Raw genomic sequence first — 19,479 nt, 5'->3', positions numbered from 1 at the left:
ATTTAAGGGGGAAAGCCTTCAGTTTAGTGCCATTTAATATGATGTTAGCTGATGGTTTATCATATATGGCCTTTATCATGTTGAGATATTTTCCTTCTATACCCATTTTGTTGAGAGTCTTAAACATAAAATTGTGTTGTATTTTATCAAAAGCCTTTTCTGCATCTATTGATAAGATCATGTGGTTTTTGTTCTTAGTTTTGTTGATATGGTGTATTACGTTAACCGTTTTGCGTATGTTGAACCATCCTTGAGATTCTGGGATGAATCCCACTTGATCATGATGTATTATTTTTTTAATATGTTGTTGTATTCGGTTTGCCAGTATTTTGTTTAGAATTTTAGCATCTGTATTCATTAGAGATATTGGTTTGTAGTTTTCTTTCTTTGTGCCATCCTTGCCAGGTTTTGGTATGAGGGTTATGTTGGCCTCATAAAATGTGTTCGGAAGTATTGCTTCTTCTTCAATTTTTTGGAAGACTTTGAGTAGAATAGGAACCAAGTCTTCTTTGAATGTTTGATAGAATTCACTAGTATAACCGTCTGGGCCTAGACTTTTATTTTTGGGGAGGTTTTTAATAGTTTTTTCTATTTCCTCCCTGCTGATTGGTCTGTTTAGGCTTTCTGCTTCTTCATGACTCAGTCTAGGAAGGTTGTATTGTTCTAGGAATTTATCCATTTCTTCTAGATTGTTGTATTTGGTGGCATATAATTTTTCATAGTATTCTACAATAATTCTTTGTATATCTATGATGTCTGTGGTGATCTCTCCTCTTTCATTTTGGATTTTATTTATTTGAGTCCTGTGCCTTTTTTCCTTGGTGAGTCTTGCCAAGGGTTTGTCAATTTTGTTGACCTTTTCAAAGAACCAGCTCCTTGTTTTATTGATTTTTTCTATAGTTTTTCTGTTCTCTATTTCATTTATTTCTGCTCTGATTTTTATTATCTCCTTTCTTCGGCTGGTTTTGGGTTGTCTTTGTTCTTCTTTTTCTAGTTCCTTAAGGTGTGAAGTTAAGTGGTTTACTTCGGCTCTCTCTTGTTTGTTCATATAGGCCTGAAGTGATATGAACTTTCCTCTTATTACTGCTTTTGCTGCATCCCAGAGATTCTGATATGTCGTATTTTCATTTTCATTTGTCTGTATGTATCTTTTGATCTCTGCGCTTATTTCTTCTTTGACCCATTCATTTTTTAGAAGTATGTTGTTTAGTTTCCACATTTTTGTGGGTTTTTCCCCCTCTTTTTTGCAGTTGAATTCTAGTTTCAAGGCTTTATGATCAGAAAATATGCTTGGTACAATTTCAATTTTTCTAAATTTGCTGATATTGTCTTTGTGGCCCAACATATGGTCAATTCTTGAGAATGTTCCATGTACACTAGAGAAAAATGTATACTCTGTCGCTTTGGGATGAAGTGTCCTGTAGATGTCTATCATATCCAGGTGTTCTAGTATTTCGTTCAAGGCCACTATATCTTTATTGATTCTCTGTTTGGATGACCGATCTAGAGCCGTCAGCCGAGTATTGAGGTCTCCAAGTATGATTGTATTTTTGTTAGTTTTTGTTTTAAGGTCAATAAGTAGCTGTCTTATATATTTTGGTGCTCCTTGGTTTGGTGCATATATATTAAGGATTGTTATGTCTTCTTGATTCAGTGTCCCCTTAATCATTATGAAGTGACCATTTTTGTCTCTGAGTACTTTTTCTGTCTTGTAGTCAGCATTATCAGATATGAGTATTGCTACACCTGCTTTTTTTTTGGGTGTTGTTTGCTTGGAGTATTGTTTTCCAGCCTTTCACTTTGAATTTGTTTTTATCCTTGTTGCTTAGATGTGTTTCTTGTAGGCAGCATATAGTTGGATTTTCTTTTTTAATCCATTCTGCTACTCTGTGTCTTTTTATTGGTAAGTTTAATCCATTTACATTTAGTGTAATTATTGACACTTGTGGGTTCCCTACTACCATTTTATAAATTGCTTTCTGTTAGTTTTGTATCTAGTTTGATTCTTCTCTTTTGTTTTTCTATCATTTGTTTCTGTTTGTTTGTGTTCCATACTTCTTTCCTCTGTTGCTACCTTTTTTAAGTCATGTGTTTTTGTGGTGGTTTTTTCAAGGGTGGTTACCATTAAGTAATGAAAAGGGTACCTACCATATTCATTGTAGTACCCTATCTTATAAGTATTTCTGCACTTCATCGTCCTTTGCTACTGTTAATCTCCATTCTCTCCCCCCCTTTTTTTTTCCTTTGTTGTCACAGTTTAAGTTTGGTTTTATTGTGTTCTTGGTGGAGCTGTTACTTGTGGTGTTGTTTTCTTTTGTTCTTTGAATCTGGTTGGAAAACCCCCTTTAGTATTTCCTGGAGTGGGGGCTTTCTCGTGATAAATTCTCTCATCTTTTCTGTATTTGTGAATGTTTTTATATCTCCTTCATACTTGAAGGATAGCTTTGATGGGTATAGTATTCTTGGCTGAAAGTTCCTCTCTTTCAGGGCCTTAAATATTGGGGTCCACTCTCTTCTAGCTTGTAGAGTTTCTGCTGAGAAATCTGATGATAATCTAATAGGCCTTCCTTTATATGTTGTACTCTTCTTTTCCCTGGCTGCCTTGAGAATTTTTTCTTTGTCATTGGTTTGTGTCATCTTTATTATGATGTGCCTTGGAGTGGGTTTGTTGGGGTTAAGAAAACTCGGTGTTCTGTTTGCTTCTTGAATTTGAGGCTTTAGTTCTTTCCACAGGCTTGGGAAGTTCTCGTCTATTATTTGTTTGAGTATATTCTCCATTCCATTTTCTTTCTCTTCTCCCTCTGATATACCTATTATTCTTATGTTATTCTTTCTGATGGAGTCAGATAATTCCTGTAGGGCTTTCTCATTTTTTATTATTTTTGAGTCTCTTTCTTCTTCTCTCTGTTGTGCCTCAAGTTGTTTGTCTTCTATTTCACTAATCCTATCTTCAATCTGGGTTGTTCTGCTAGCTAAGCTTGTTACCTCGTTTTTCAGCTCGTGAATTGAGTTTTTCATTTCTGTTTGATTTGTTTTTATAGTTTCAATTTCCTTGGTAATATATTCTTTGTGTTCATTGAGTTGTTTTCTGATCTCCCTATATTGCCTTTCCGTGTTTTCTTGTATATCTCTGAGTATTTTTAAGATTTCTATTTTAAATTCTCTGTCATTTAGCTCCAAGGCTTCCAATATGTTAAGTCTTTTCTCCATAGATTTTTCCACATCTATTTGTGTTACCTCTCTTTCTTTTGTATCCATAATATTCGATTTCCTCTTTCTTATTGGCATCTGCGGGTGGTCTGGTTGATAGCACTAATTAGAATTAATAAAGAGTAAAAAGTAAAAAACAAAAACAAAAACAAAAACAAAAAAAACAAAAAAAAAACAAAAAAAAAAAGAAAAACAAAAAAACAAAGGGTAAAACACCCCACAAAAAAAAAAGCAGTAATAATTTATTATTTCCCCCTTTTTTTTTTCTTTGTTCTCCTTCCCTCCTCTCCCCTCCTCAGGGAAATATCGTGCCTATAATGGAGGGCCTGGTTTGCGGTGAAGAGTTCAAGGGGGCAAAAATAAATAAATAAATAAATAAATAAATAAAAAAAAAAAAAAAGGGAAGAAAATCTTAGACAAGCATAAGTTGATCTGCCTGTGGGTGACGGTCAACCAAGAGATATAATGAGAGGGACAAGAGGGAACCAGAAAAAAGGACAAAAAAAAGGAATAATCAAAAAGAAAAAATAAAAATAATAAGTAAAAATACGTTGTATTAAGTGGAGCAAAGACCAAATACAATGGAGACCTTGGGTTGGGAGGACCCAAAATGCCACAAAAACAAACCAACCAGAAAAAAACAAAAACAAAACCGAAAAAGAAAAACAAAGCCAAAAAAAACCTTGAGTCCCAAATTAACTAATTTGTTCGTGATTGAGGATTAAATGGGAGGAAAGTAAAAGGAGAAAAGAAAAAACGAATAGAAAGGAAAAAATAAGAAAGAGTGAAAAATGAAGGAAGAAATAAAAAAGGAAGAGAAAAAAAACAAAATAAGGCAAAAAAAACAAAAGAGAAGAGAGTGAGAATTAAGTGTCCTGGAGTATAACCCCAAAGGAGGGTGAGGATGAAGGAGAGAAATAAAATGTAACACTTATGGGTAGTGTAGTTCAAGAAAAGGGAAGCATAAGATGGGCAGAGAATAGAAGGGCTGAGGTGGAGGAAATAAAGGCAATAAGATAGAAGGAACAAACAACAACAACTACAAAAAAACAAAACAAAAACCAACAAACAGTGGAACAAGCTGCAAAGTCTGTGGATTTTTCCTGATTTTGAGATGTCAACCTCTTCCTCCTTCTCCTCTCTCCCTCTTCCCGGTCGGCGACTCTGCACCCCAGGCCCTGCCCCTGCGCCACACCCAGGCAGGGACTTGCAGTTGATGGGGTTCTATGGCAATGTCACACAATTGGCTTTAGTCTTGTTGGTAGTCAAGGCCTGCCGGCGTCTGCAGGGTCTAACGACGAGAGAGTTCGCCTTCGTGGATTCTCTCTCCCAGTCCCCCCCTCCCGAACCAGCAGCCTGGCGATCCAGCCCCAAGGCTGCCACTGCTTCTGCCTGGGGAGTAAGAGGCTCAAAGAGCTGGGAAATCCCCACTCTATCCCCACTCAGTGCAAGGCTCTGGGAAGGGCTCTGACAGTCAGGGCCTCCAGTGTAATCAGGCGGGGGTGGGAGTCAATTGTTGTCAAGGTGATTGTTCAGCGCCTAGCATTCCGTTGGACCTCTCAACCCAGGCTTTCCACACTTTGTAGCCTGTTTTGGCCGGTAAAAAGAGGCACTAGTCTCTGCTTGCGACTAGTGTGGTATAGATCTTATTATCTGCCAAGTCCTTCTTGTTAGCGTTTATCCCTGAATATGAAGGCTCTATCAATCAGAAGTTGCCCCCGCCCCTTTAGCGAGAGGCACCAAAAAATATCACTCCTCTTGTCTTGGGTCGGTGAACTGAGAGAGATCTTATCAATTAGAACCGAGGGTGCGCAGATTTCACGGGTTAATTTAATTTTAGTAATTGGGTCGCAGCTGTGCTCCCGAAGGTATTTCAGGCTGCCTGCGCGCGCCCCTCCCCCAACGCTTGATTGTTAGCTTGAATGGCTGGGTGAGGTGCCCCGCCCGCGGAGAGAATCTCCCAAGTAGGGAATACCGCCCTGGGGCCTCTCCCGCTCCCCGTGCGCGGGCCGCTGGGAACGTTAGCGGTGCTCGGTCTGCAATGCTCGGTCTGCAATCAGACCGGGAGCGCGCCAGCGGCTGTTTGCCGCTGGCTCTGCAACCGACCCACTGCTCGCGGCGGCGGCGGCGGCGGCGGCGGCGGCGGCAGCGGCGGCGGTTTCCGAGTGCGGGATGACTTACCACCGGCGCACTTTCTCGCGGCTTGAATGAACGTCCCTGCGGTAGCTTCCTCCACACCCTCGTCTCTCAGATTTGAGTGATAACAGTCCTTTTGCTTTCAGTTTGCTCCGAAGATAAATTTTCCTGTTTCTAGTTGATAAATTTGTTGTGATTTTGGGGAGATCTGTCGGACGCGCTGCTCACGGCGCCATTTCCGTGATGTCCAGCACTTTACTTTTAACATATATTTAACATGTATGTTTTAAGACCACATGCCATAATTTCAGCCAAGGTTATCAATAGACATGCCAGAATATGTTTCATTACCAACATAATATATTTGCAGGATGGCTATTTAAAATTTCCATTTAAGGACAATAGATAAGTATGCAAAAAATTGCTTTCATGCTTTCCTGCTTTTTCTTTGCACTTATCTGGGTGTGTTCAGACCTTGTCTGATTTTCTCTAATCTCTCTATCCTTTTTTTCATAGACATAATATGTTTGTTCCACTCTTTTCTAAGATAAGACTGTAGAACTACCGTTTCCTCTGTTCTCTTTTACTGTCTTCGCCAACAGCATCACTAAAAATAGGAACTTTCTATCTGATGATACAGTACGTTACCCATGACGAATCCTCAGAAGCCACTGCAAGTGAAGCCGGCAGATGCACAGTTATTTAGAACCAGCTGGCCATATGGAGTATGAAGAACTCGATTTTAAAGACATTTCTGAACTTCCAGTTAAATTCTTCAGGTAGTTTCAAATACTAGAAACATACATAATATTTTGCTTTCTAGATTTTCTAATAATACCTTTTTATTAGTAGTACAATTATTATTAGAGAGTGAGAGACAGACAGGAACATTGAGCTGCTACTGTATGTGCCCTGACAAGGATCCATCTGGTAACCTCTGTGCTTTGGGACAATGCTCCAACCAACCAAGCTATCCAGCCAGAGCTTAATTTTTTTTTAACTTATTGACTGATTGCTAGAGAGACAGAGAAAGGAAGGGAGAGAGAGGGGAAGGAGAAGGGAAACATTCATTTGTTGTTCTGCTTAGTTGTATATTCATTGGTTGCTTCCCATGTGTGCCCTGACCAGGAATCAAACCCTCAACCTTGTCATTTTGGGAGGATGCTTTAATCAACTGAACTAACCAGCCAGGGACTCAAAGAATACCTTATATTAAAACAATCAAAAAGTTAGCCTCTGTTCAAGAATTTCTAGATGGTTTTAGATTGAATATGAATTCACATATTCTGAGATCTGACCAATATGGGAATAAAATCATATGATTTTGCTACTGGTATTATCTTAGATACAACCACATTTTATTTTGGTTTTGTTTTGTTAGCATGTAGAGTTAATGGCTAGGTATAACAAAAAGAAAAAAAAGGAATGTTCACCCATCACCATCAGAAGAAAAACTTGAAACTTGTTATAATCTTCTTACTTCACTAGACCATTAGAACTATTTTCTATTTTATGCAGTTAATTTTATAATGATCTTATAACATCTCTTAAATTTCATATTTTTAAGGATTAAGAAGTGTTATTAGATCTATCAAAATAAAACCAAATGAGTTCATCATTCTCCTAATTCAAATAATCATTTCTTACCATTTTTTAAACAAAGTGTTAAACAGATCAGGATGTTTAATTAAGTATTGCTTAGGCATGAGTCATGTCTGATTCTTATTTTCTATACTGCATAATAATTAACCTACAGTTGGGCACATAGCAAACATGTAAGAAATATTTTTGCGTAGTTCTTTGGTCCTGACTGAGATAGCTATCCAAATATCTCTTTCCATCATACGATCACATTAATAACCTACACCATGCAGTATCCCAACAGCATACCCAATACAGCAAAAACAATCAGCATTGTTTGCAAGAAAGGTGACATAAACCGGTAACTGAAAGCAAAGCTGTTAAACAAATTTGTCTGTTAAAGCATGTGACTATGGGACTGTAGAGCAGGCTGCTGACCCAGGCTTTGCCTGCAGGTGCAGAGAGCATGGTGGTATGCTTCAGTAAGTCATTTGTTTATGTATGCATGCATGGATTTATTGAATACAATGTGAAAAAGAACTTCAGTTGTGTGTTGAGCTTTTCCTTAATGTCTACTTATGTCAATTTCAAACAAACACCACTAAGTTTTGTAGGCTTTAGCTATCAAGCACCATTCAACTTAATACAAGCTGGTTTTCCTTTCTTTTTTCAATGACATTCACTTTTGAACAAACACAGGAAGTATCTATCTTTTAATCTCAAGACTACATGGCTCACATTGTATTCATCAAGGCCCTAAAGTTGGCAAAGATATTTCTCTCAATATTTCTATCTGTATCTTTTAATATTTTGGTTAATTCTTCCTCTCTCTCTCTCTCTGTGTTTATATAGTATTTATATATAGGTAAGTATATAAATACCATCTATGTAGCTAAATATCTAATACATATATATAATTCATATATATACACACATGCACATACATATATACATATAATAGTATTGGATGAAAAAGGAAGGAAGAAATCTGAAGACCAAGCCCTGACCTTGCAGGTCTGGAAGAGGAAGAAGAGCCAGTCATGAGAACTGAGGAGGAAAACAATAAAGAATGGATTATAGTAACTGATTGTAAATAACATTTCCAGTGGTTTTGCTATAAAGGTGAGCAAAGAATTCAGGTGGTAGCTAAATGAAAATAAATATTGCTATAAACAAACATATGGCTACAGTCTCCATAATATTTATATAGATATGGTTATAGACAGTGGTGGGATTCAGCTGGTTCACATTGGTTTGACAGAACTGATACCAAATTTTTGGTTGAGTTTAGTGAACACGCTATAGAAATGGCACTTGTAATCAGGATTCCATCTAAAGTTGAAGCCTGGGCAGCCACCCAATGTGGAAATTACAAATTTACATTTCTTACACTTCTGCACAACATTCATATGCACAACAGCATATTGTAAGCACCTGTGGTAATGTTCATTCTGTCCATGGGTGAAGAAAATTGCAGGTGAAGATGCCAATCAAGAAGAAATATAGAAATATCTTAAATAACAGTTCTATTGTTTTTTGTCAGGTATTATTTAATATTTTTCATTAATATTTTAAAACTATTTCTTATAATCTAGTTTTGTATAGCTCTTTTATTGCTCTTATTTAAGTATAAAATGCATAAAATAATAAAGTATTGTTGGTATATCATTTTTTAAAAATTAAAACAGTCATTAGGGCAGAAAACCAGTTGTTAAATTATTTGAATCTGCCACTGGTTATAGATAAAAAATAGAGATTCTCCCTTAATGTTACCATACCTTGAATTTGGTCTCTCATTTTGATATTACTATGGCTGTTCCTTTTCATCATCCAGAGTCCTACTTTACTTACATGTCAAAGTAATGCTCCTACCACCATTACCCCTTTTCCTTCACTCTGCTTTATTTTAATTCATAACAATGATCAATTCATGAAAGTATAAATATATATAATGTATTTATTCACTTATTTATACATCTGCTTCTCCCATTGAAATGTAAATTCCAAGAGGAAAAACATTTTTGTCATATTTATACTTGTCAAATATAACTGAGAATAACATCTAGTATGCTAGTAAGTACTTCATCAATAATATATATATATATACTTATGTGGCTGTATTTATACGCATGCACATACATACTTCCACTGCAAAATTTAATAAGTTTTACTTATATGTTAGAAAAATAAAATCACATAAAATCTTTCTGTCTGTTTAGGTCATGTTTCAGAGAGGCAAACAGCAACATAGTAATCGATAATTTACCAAAAATTAGTTTTTATTTTAATCAAGTGTTTTCTCAGGTTAACTTTTCATATCCATGCCTGTTCTTTTATATCAGTTGAGTCCAGCATCCTTTGCAGTTAAGGTCTTATCTAGATTCTAAAAAGAGATTTTATAGTGTTACATTATTATTGTTATTGTTATTATAAATAGTTTTTATTTTGAAAAAAAAAAAAACAGTGAAAATGCTCAAAGCATAGCCAAACTTGATGAACCACCCAAAAAATAATCAATGAGAAATAGGATATTAAGTAATAGCAGTGAATTGAACCTAATAGAAACTTAATAGAAGCAAATTTACTTCATACTAAATTTTCAGGTAATCATGCTGGTACCTAACATGCTCACAGGGAAAAGGAATCCAATTTAAACTTTATGAACGGTGGGGGGCAGGGCGCAAGATGGCAGTAGAGTAGGCAGATGCACAGACTCCCAGCTCACACTACCAAACTTGATTGCAAATTAATTTAGGAACAATCAGTGTGAAAAACCAACTTTGGATTAAAAGAACAGGTCTCAAAAACAAAGGAGCAAAGAAGAAGCCACACCGAACCTGATAGGGAGTGCCGAGGTGTGGTGGGACTCCCCTGCTTCCAGGAACGAAGAGAGGCTGAGACTGAGAGAGCCCAGAAGGACTCTCATTACAAGGAGAATAACAGAGAATATCGTTCACAGCCACTTGCCCGGGGACCTGGGAATGAGGTGAGCTGAGAGGGCTGGCTTGTCTTCCAAAAGGAAAGTGGGGAGAGAGAGACAGATGGTGATGAGCAGAGGAATGCATGGGATGACCTGAGAAGCTGATTCATCCAGTGCAGAGGCAGCCATAGCTGGGGGAGGACCCTCAACAAAGCACAAGCCTAAAGTGGTTCCAGGTGACCCACATCCAGAAAGCTCTCCAGCTCCAATCAGAGAAACAAGACACAGCTGAAAACAGGAAGTGGGGAGGAGGAGCAGTAACTCAGGTCTCCATAAAGATCTGAGATACACCTCCCCTACTGAAACAGAGAAAGCACCCCACCCCAGGAGAGAAGCTGGTGCAGATTGGGCCTTCTGAGTCTCAGGTTACACCCACCACGTTCCTGGATACAGCTCCAAATAAGCTCCCTACTGAGATCAGTAAACAAGACTACCACTGAGTTAAGAAAACTGAGATGAAAACAAACAATTCAAGACTTCAAAGAGGATCTACTAGGTAAGGATATTACAGCTGGAAGAAGCTTACAAGTCATAGAGAATAATGGGTAGGCAGAGAAGCATAAGTCATATGCTTCAACAAGATAAATCCTCTGATAAAGTCATGGATGAATCAAAAGTAATCAAATTACCAGATGCAGTGTATAAAATAATAATTTTTAGGATGCTTAAAGATCTCAAAGCTACAATGAATGAACTTAATGAACACTTAAGTAAAGAAATTGAAAGCATCAAAAAGGACACGGAAATCATAAAGAAGAACCAGACAGAAATGAAAAATACAATATCAGAAAGGAAGACTACACTGGAAGAAATTAAAAGCAGGCTGGATGAAGCAGAGTATAGAATCAGCGACTTAGAGGACAGGATAAGTAAAAGCATGGAAGCAGAGCAGCAAAAAGAAAAGACTGAAAAAAATCTGAGGAAACTCTAAGAAAGCTTTGTGACACCCTAAAGAGAAACAACATCTTCATCATAGAGGTTCCTGAAGAAGAAAAAAGAACAAGGGTTAGAGAACTTGTTCAATGAAATCATAGCTGAAAACTTCCTTTAACTGATACAGGAAAAAGTCACACAAGTTCAAGAAGCACAAAGAATTCCATTAAAGAGAAATAAAAAAAAAATCTACACCAAGACACATCATAATTAAAATACCAAAGCTAAGAGATAAAGAGAAAATATTAAAAGCTGCTAGAGAAAAAAGGCTATCACCTACAAAGAAGCCACCATAAGGATGACATCCGACTTCTCAACAGAAACACTTGAGGTCAGAAGGGAATGGCAAGACATATTCAAAGTAATGCAGAACAAGAGCCTATAACCAAGACTTCTTTATCCAGCAAGGCTATCATTTAAAATTGAAGGAGAAATTAAAAGTTTCCCAGACAAAAACAAACAAACAAACAAACAAAAAACTCAAGGAGTTCATTACAACCAAACCAATGCTGCAAGAAATGTTAAGGGGCCTGTTGTAAACAGAACAAAGGGGGAAAAGAATAGAGTAAAAGAGAAATATAACTTTAAAGAATACAATGGCAATAAACAACTACATATCAATAATAACCTTAAATGTAAATGGATTAAATGCTCCAATCAAAAGACATAGGGTAGCTGAATGGATAAGAAAACAGGATCCATACATATGCTATCTACAGGAGACGCACCTCAAAATAAAAAATACACATAGACTGAAAGTAAAAGGATGAAAAAAATATTTCATGCAAATGGAAATTTAAAAAAAGCTGAGGTAGCAATACTTATATCTGACAAAATAGACTTTAAAACAAAGACTATAGTAAGGGATAATGAAGGTCACTCCATAATGATAAAGGGAGCAATCCAACAGGACGAGATAACCATTATAAATATAATAGGAGCACCTAAATATATAAAACAGATTTTGATGGACATAATGGGAGAGATCAACAGCAATACTATAATATAGGGGATTTCAGTACCCCACTAACTTCAATGGACAGATCCTCAAGAAAGGAAATTAAGAAAGAAACAACAGAATTAAGGGATACACTAGATCAACTGGATTCAATAAATATCTTCAGAACCTTTCACCCTAAAGCAGCAGAATATACATTATTTTCAAGTGTTCATGGTACATTCTGTAGGATAGACCACATGTTAGGACACAAAGCAGTCTCAACAAATTTAAAAAGATTGAAACCATATCAAACATCTTCTCTGATCACAATGGCATGAAACTAGAAATCAACTACAATAGGAAAACTGAAAAACACTCAAACATTTGAAAACTAAACAGCATGTTATTATACAACAACTAGGTCAACAGAAAGATCAAGGAAGAAATAAAAAATTTCCTTGAAACAAATGAAAATGAGCATACAACAACTCAAAATCTGTAGGACATAGTAAAAGCAGCCCTGAGAAGGAAGTTCATAGCATTACAGACAGACCTTAAGAAGCTAGAAAAAGCTCAAAAAAAACCTTAATCCTGCAACTAAAAGAACTAGAAAAAGAACAGCAAGTAAAGCCTAGAGGAAGTACAAAGAAGGAAAAAATAAAAACCAGAGCAAAAATAAATGACATGACATAGAGACTAAAAAAAAAAAAAATAGGATCAATGAAACCTAGAGCTGGTTTTCTGAAAAAGTAAACAAGATTGATGAATTCTTAGTCACACTCACCAAAAAAAAAAAAAAAAAAAAAAAAGGATTATAAAAAAATACTATGAAGAACTGTATGCCAAAAAATTAGACATCCTAGGTGAAATGGACAAATTCCTTGAAAAATGTAATCTTTCAAAAGTCAATCTGGAAGAATCAGAAAACCTAAATAGACCAATTACAACAAATGAGATCAAAACAGTTATCAATAAACTCTCAAAAAAGAAAAGCCCTGGGTCAGATGGCTTCACAGGTGAATTCTACCAAACATTTAAAGAAGAACTAACTGCTATCCTTTTCAAGCTATTTCAAAAAATTCAAGAGGAGGGAAAACTTCCAAACTCCTTTTATGAGGTGAGCATAATTCTGATTTCAAAACCAGGCAAGGACAACACAAAGAAAGAAAACTATAGGCCAATATCCCTGATAAATTTAGATGCTAAAATTCTCAACAAATTATTAGCAAACCGGATCCAGCAATACACGAAATAAATCATACACCATGTTCAAGTGGGATTTATTTTGGGAAGGCAAGGCTGCTACAATATTTGCAAATCAATCAATTTAATTCAAAACATAAACAAAAGGAGGGACAAAAACCACATGATAATATCAATAGATGCAGAAAAAGCATTCGATAAAATCCAACACCCATTTATGATCAAAACTCTCAGCAAAGTGGAAATACATGGAACAAACCTCAACATGATAAAGGCCATCAATGACTGGCCCACAGCCAACATCATACTCAATGGGCAAAAGTTAAAAGCAATCCACTTAGGATCACGAATAAGGCAGGGATGCCTCCTTTCACCACTCTTATTCAACATAGTCCTGGAAGTCCTAGCCACAGCAATCAGACAAGAAGAAGAAATAAAAGGCATCCAAATTGGAAAAGAAGAAGTAAAACTATCATTATTTGCAGAAGATATGACATTGTATGTAGCAAACCCTAAAGTCTTAATCAAAAAAGTACTGGACCTGATAAATAAATTCAGCAAGGTGACTGGATATAAAATGAATACGCAGAAATCAGAGGCATTTTTATACACAAACAATGACCTATCAGAAAGAGAAATTAAGAGAACAATCCCCTTTACTTTTGCAAAAATAAATAAAATAAAATACCTAGAAGTAAATTTAATGAAGGAGGTTAAAGACTTGTACTTGGAAAATTATAAAACATTGATAAAAGAAATCAAAGAATGTACAAACAAGTGAAAGCATATACCGTGTTCACAGCTAGGAAGAATAAACATCATTAAAATATCCATGTTACCCAAAGCAAGTTATAAATTAAATGTAATTCTTATTAAAATACCAAGGACATACTTCAAAGATATAAAACATATATTCCAAAAATTCATATGGAACCAAAAAAGAACACAAATAGCCTCAGTAATCTTGAAAACGAAGAATAAAGCGAGTGGTATCACACTTCCAAATATCAAGTTATACTACAAGGCCACTGTACTCAAAACAGCTTGGACTGGCATAAAATCAGGCATATAGATCAATGAAACAAACAGAGAACCCAGAAATAAACCCAAACCTTTATGAACAATTGATATTTGACAAGGGTGGTAATAGAATAATACAATGGAGTAAAGACAGTCTCTTTAACAAATGGTGTTGGGAAAATTGGTCAGCTACCTGCAAAAAAATGAAACTAGACCACCAACTCACACCATTCACAAAAATAAACTCAAAATGGATAAAAGACTTAAATGTAAGCCATGAAACCATAAGCATCCTAGAGGAAAACATAGGCAATAAGCTCTCCGACATCTCTTGCAGCAATATATTTGCTAATTTATCTCCACACACAAGGAAAATAAAAGACTGGATAAACAAATGTGACTGTATCAAATTAAAAAGCTTTTGCACAGCTAAAGATAATATGAACAAAATAAAAAGGCAAACCACACAATGGGAGAACATATTCGACAATACGTCTGATAAGGGGTGAATAACCAAAATTTATAAAGAACTTGTAAAACTTGACACCAGGAAGATAAACAGTCCAATCAAAAAATGGGCAAAAAAATGAATAGACACTTCTCCAAAGAGGAAATACAGATGGCGAATAGGCAGATGAAAAAATGCTCAACATCACTAATCATTAGAGTAATGCAAATTAAAACCACAATGAGGTATCACCTCATACCAGTAAGAATGGCACTCATCAACAAAACAACACAGATTAAGTGCTGGCAAGGATGTGGAGAAAGGTAACCCTCCTGCACTGCTGGTGGGAATGCAAACTGGAGAAGCCACTGTGGAAAACAGTATGTAGATTCCTCAAAAAATTAAAAATGGAACTGCTTTTTGACCCAGCCATCTCACTTTAGGAATATACCCCAAGAATACCATAACATAGTTTGAAAAGGAGAAATGCACCCCCATGTTTATGGCAGCATTGTTCACAATAGCCAAGACCTGGAAACAGCCCAAGTGTCTGTCAGTGTATGATTGGATTTAAAAGCTGTGGTACATATATACAATGGAATACTATGGGGCCATGAAAAAGAAGAAAATATTATTATTATTTTATTTTATTTTATTTTTTTACAGAGTCAGAGAGAGGGATAGACAGGAATGGAGAGATGAGAAGCATCAATCATTAGTTTTTTGTTGCGTGTTGAGACTTCTTAGTTGTTCATTGATTGCTTTCTCATATGTGCCTTGACCGCAGGCCTTCAGCAGACTGAGTAACCCCTTGCTGGAGCCCACGACCCTGGGTCCAAGCTGGTGAGCTTTTTGCTCAAGCCAGATGAGCCCACACTCAAGCTGGCGACCTCGGGGTCTCGAACCTGGGTCCTTCCACATCCCAGTCCAACGCTCTATCCACTGCACCACTGCCTGGTCAGGCAGAAATATTATTTTTTGCAACAACATGGATGGACCTGGAAACTATTATATTAAGTGAAATAAGCCAGGCAGAGAAAGAAAAATATAATATGAGCTCACTAATATGAGAAATCCGAGGAACAATATTAACTGAGGAGCAGAATAGAGACAGAGACGAGATCAAAGAATCCAAAAGGAAAGTGGACAGAGGGAAAGGGGATGATAGGCTGATAGGATGGGAGGAGAGCAGAAAAGCAAATCCTAGAGGGAAGGTAGGAGGGCGTTAGGGGGAGGATGAGAGGGGGGATGTACTGGGGAACACGGATGACATTAGAATCTATGTAAACACAATAAATTAATAAAAAAAATTACAACTCAAAAAAAAAACTTTATGAACAGAAAAAAATGTCCAAATATATGGGAATAAAAATTATTCACCTATCTGCTTTAAAAACTATGGAGAGATTACATGAAGATTCTGGGTAGGCAAAATTGACTAGGGCATTTCTCTGGCCTGTGGAAGCTTACAGTTTAGTGAGAAAACAGAAAATTTCAGTAAAATAAGTAACGTGAAAGGAGAGTAATTGACTCATTACTGTTGTCTGGGGAGCCCTGCTGGGAAGATCTATCTTAATCAATAAAATGATTTAACAAACAAAATAGAAAGAGAAGCATAAATATGCAGAACCACGGACAGCTGCCAGGGGGCGGTGTTGGGGGCTGGGTGAGAAAGGTGAAGGGATTACACATATATGTATATATGAGACACATAGACACAGACAACAGTATGGTGATAGCCAGAGAGAAAAGCCAGAGGGGGGAGGTGGGAATGGCAAAGGGGGGGCAATTAGAGACAGAAAGAGGCTTGACTTTGGGTGCTGAGTGTATAATACAGCATGCAGATAATTTATTGAGTTGTACACTTGAAACCTGTATGGTTTTATTAACAAATAACCCCCCCAGTAATTCAAATAAAAAAAAAAGAGCATGTTTGAGATTAAAAGCATACCATATGAATTTTATATTGTAAGACTAAGGGATATATGGAGAACATATAACAAAAATGATATTAAAGAATATATAACAGTACACATATAGATTACGGTGTTTACCTGTCCTCATATATAGAAAATCCAAAGAGGTTTATGGCAGTGGGTAAAAGCTTATGTCATGACTAGATATTGGTGTCATCATCTTTTAAATACTTTTATTATTTTGTCTAAATATACTCAAATAAACTATAGGCAGGATAATTAAAAATAATATAATTATTTTTGAAATTACATACAATATAGAGAAACCAAATACTACTCAAAATAAGACTAGTAAGAAACATTCCTTTTGTAATACATAGAGTTGACTGTGGGTCCATCTTAAAAACAGCACTCATATGGAGAATCTTCCTCAAACTCCATATGTACACTTATTACATTTGAAGTAAAATATTTTTTGTATACAACATGCACCAGTTTTGTGATATTTCTCATATAAATTTCTTCATTTAAGATGTTCCATTAATAGTTCAAAATTAATGAAAGAGTTCCTAAGCAATTGTCTACCCATAGTCATTAAAAAATATTTAAACATTTTATTTTCCATGGTAACATAGGAAATCAGAATAGTATGGCCTAGTCAAATGATACTACTATAGCACATCACCCTTTCTCAATGAATTTTAAAAGATCTTTTATGAATAAATCCCTAGAATAGTTATTTTCTAAAGTGTTGAATTCTAACAGGCAGAAAATTGCTGTCATTTTATAAAATGGAAAGATGAAATAGTTCAGATGTGAAATAATCATTTGAAACATCAAAGTTGATCTATTTCTTAGCCTATTGTTCTTTTCGGGTCAGATAAGTTGTTTAATACCATTGAAACATTTCAAAAAGAAAGTAGAACTCTCTTAGGTTTGCAGTTCGGTATTTAAAATTGCTTCAGGTAAAAGATCAAAGGGAAATAGAGCAGAGAGATGAAATGGATGTGATTAGGTGACACAGTGGAAGACTAAAAAAGGGATCCAGTCAGGAAATTAAAGAAAATGAACACAGATATATAGAAACATTCTACAGAATTCACTCAAAAGGTGAAAATATTTTATTACAACCTACAGCAAGAATTAAAATGAATGAAAATACAGAATTACATGTTCTGAAAAGAAAAAAGGTCAATAATTGATTTTTATGAAAATAGAAGAGACATAGGAAAGTGCAACAGAGTAGTCCCAGAAGGTGAAACTCGTAGGAAATGATGGGATAACAGTTGAGATGTGCTTGTAAATCTGGCCATCAGTAGTACAGGTAACTTCCTGTATGTGTTAAATAGCAAATTCAAAGTTCAGTACCTTTGCTTTGTCTCTCATTGATCCTTTGCCCAGGATAGACATTTTAGCACCTGTTTCTTCCTGTAGCCTCTTCAAGGAGTTTCCTCTTGGTCCAAGCAATTTCCCCACAAAATTGAACTAGGAAACAAAATCAATAGAAGGTTGGTTTTTAAGGCAGAGAAGAATGATAATTTGAACCAAGAATAATGTATGGGCTATAAGATTTTCCAACTTTACCATTGAGTAGATAATTATGCCATACACAAACACCACTGCCCCCACACCTCCCCCCACCACACACACCAACATAAAACTATTTCAGACCTCAAATATGACATATATTTTTAAAGGGATGCCCTTTCCCAAATGAATGCCAAAATTAATTATATATTAAATTTATCATTCACTATAGCAAATAAATAAATTACTTATTTAAGAAAGTAGAGAAACATTCTAGATTACAAAGTTTCTAATGGCATAGTTTTCTCTAGTCAGAATTTGAAATAAATGATTTTTACATGTCTATGTGCTTTCAAAATTGCAAAAGTTAATATTTAAAATTGATTTTTAAAATAAAATGTAATATTCATGTTTGTTAAAAACTGTGCTTATAACATTCTCTTGCAAATTTCATGATTGAAAAAAGAATCTATTTTTCTTCAATCTTGAATTCTCTACCTTAATTAGGATCAGCAAATAAATACTGTAATGTGGAAATGTAAAGAAAAGTGTAAATGGATCTAGAGCATGCAGACAAAATAGTCTGTTTAAGTGAAATATTTTGGGGGTATCTACCCAATTCGTTTATTCGTCATTAAGCATAGTTAAAACCACGTGAACTAAGAGCACTTATCAGACTAGTTGTTATCTTCTAAAAGGAATATTATCAAACTAAATCACTCAGATAATCATTGGTTCATTTAAAAAATATATACATAGGGCTTCAAATAAATCAAAACACATATTGGGGCATGAAGAAAAAAGATAAATAAAATTAAGTATGCCCCTTCTAAATCAGAATTTATCCACTTTCAAAAAATATTTATGGTCCCACAGTAAGAAAGAGTACCACACTTAATGGTGAAAGCTATATGCATTTTCCCTAAAGTTCAGGATAAAATCAAGGATGTCTGCTTTCACCCCATCTATTCAATATGGTACTGGGCGGTGGACTGTACACCTGTAGGAAATAGATAAATGGAACAGTATAAAGTTAGAAAAGACCACACTTAATGGTCAGTTGATTTTCAACAGAAGTGCCAAAGCAATAAATTTGAAAAGTCAACTGTTCTTTACAAGTGGTGCTAGAACAATTGGATATTCATATGCAAAATACCAAAAACAATTGTATGCTCTACTTCACATTTAGGCAAACCTTATTTTGAAACTGTCATAGATCTAAATATAAAAACTAATTTTATAAAGATTCTAGGGAGAAAGCATACAAGAATGCCATTGCAAACTTAAGCTGGAAAAGGTTACTTAACCTGGAAGCAAAAAGCACTCCCTAAAACTTTTGCTAATCCAAAAACCATTAAGTAGTTGAATAGAAAAGCTACACATTGGGAGAAACTGCACCCTGTGCATATATCTGAGAAATTACCACTATCAAGAATCTATAAAGAACTCCATCAAGTTGATAAACACATGCATGCACATCAGAATTGCCAGAACTGAAAAAAAGACCAAATGGGAATGTGGATGGGAATGTGAAACTACTTCAGCAATCACTGTTGACAATTTAAAATGATACATCTACTCTGGA

The 19,479-nt window shown here is 35.6% G+C and overlaps 1 protein-coding gene across 2 annotated transcripts in view; it reads right to left on the bottom strand.

Moving 5' to 3' along the window:
- Nucleotides 1–19,479, bottom strand: part of KHDRBS2 (KH RNA binding domain containing, signal transduction associated 2) — a 567,387-nt gene that overhangs the window by 355,028 nt on the left and 192,880 nt on the right. For both annotated transcript variants that reach the window (XM_066361370.1, XM_066361371.1), the window contains exon 3: nt 17,736–17,852. In XM_066361370.1, coding sequence (XP_066217467.1) covers nt 17,736–17,852 — 117 coding nt within the window. The remainder of the gene's footprint in view (nt 1–17,735; nt 17,853–19,479) is intronic.

Source organism: Saccopteryx leptura, chromosome 1, assembly GCF_036850995.1.
Source record: "Saccopteryx leptura isolate mSacLep1 chromosome 1, mSacLep1_pri_phased_curated, whole genome shotgun sequence".
NCBI classification, from domain to species: Eukaryota; Metazoa; Chordata; class Mammalia; order Chiroptera; family Emballonuridae; genus Saccopteryx; species Saccopteryx leptura.
This window is presented reverse-complemented; position numbering and strand designations above follow the sequence as displayed.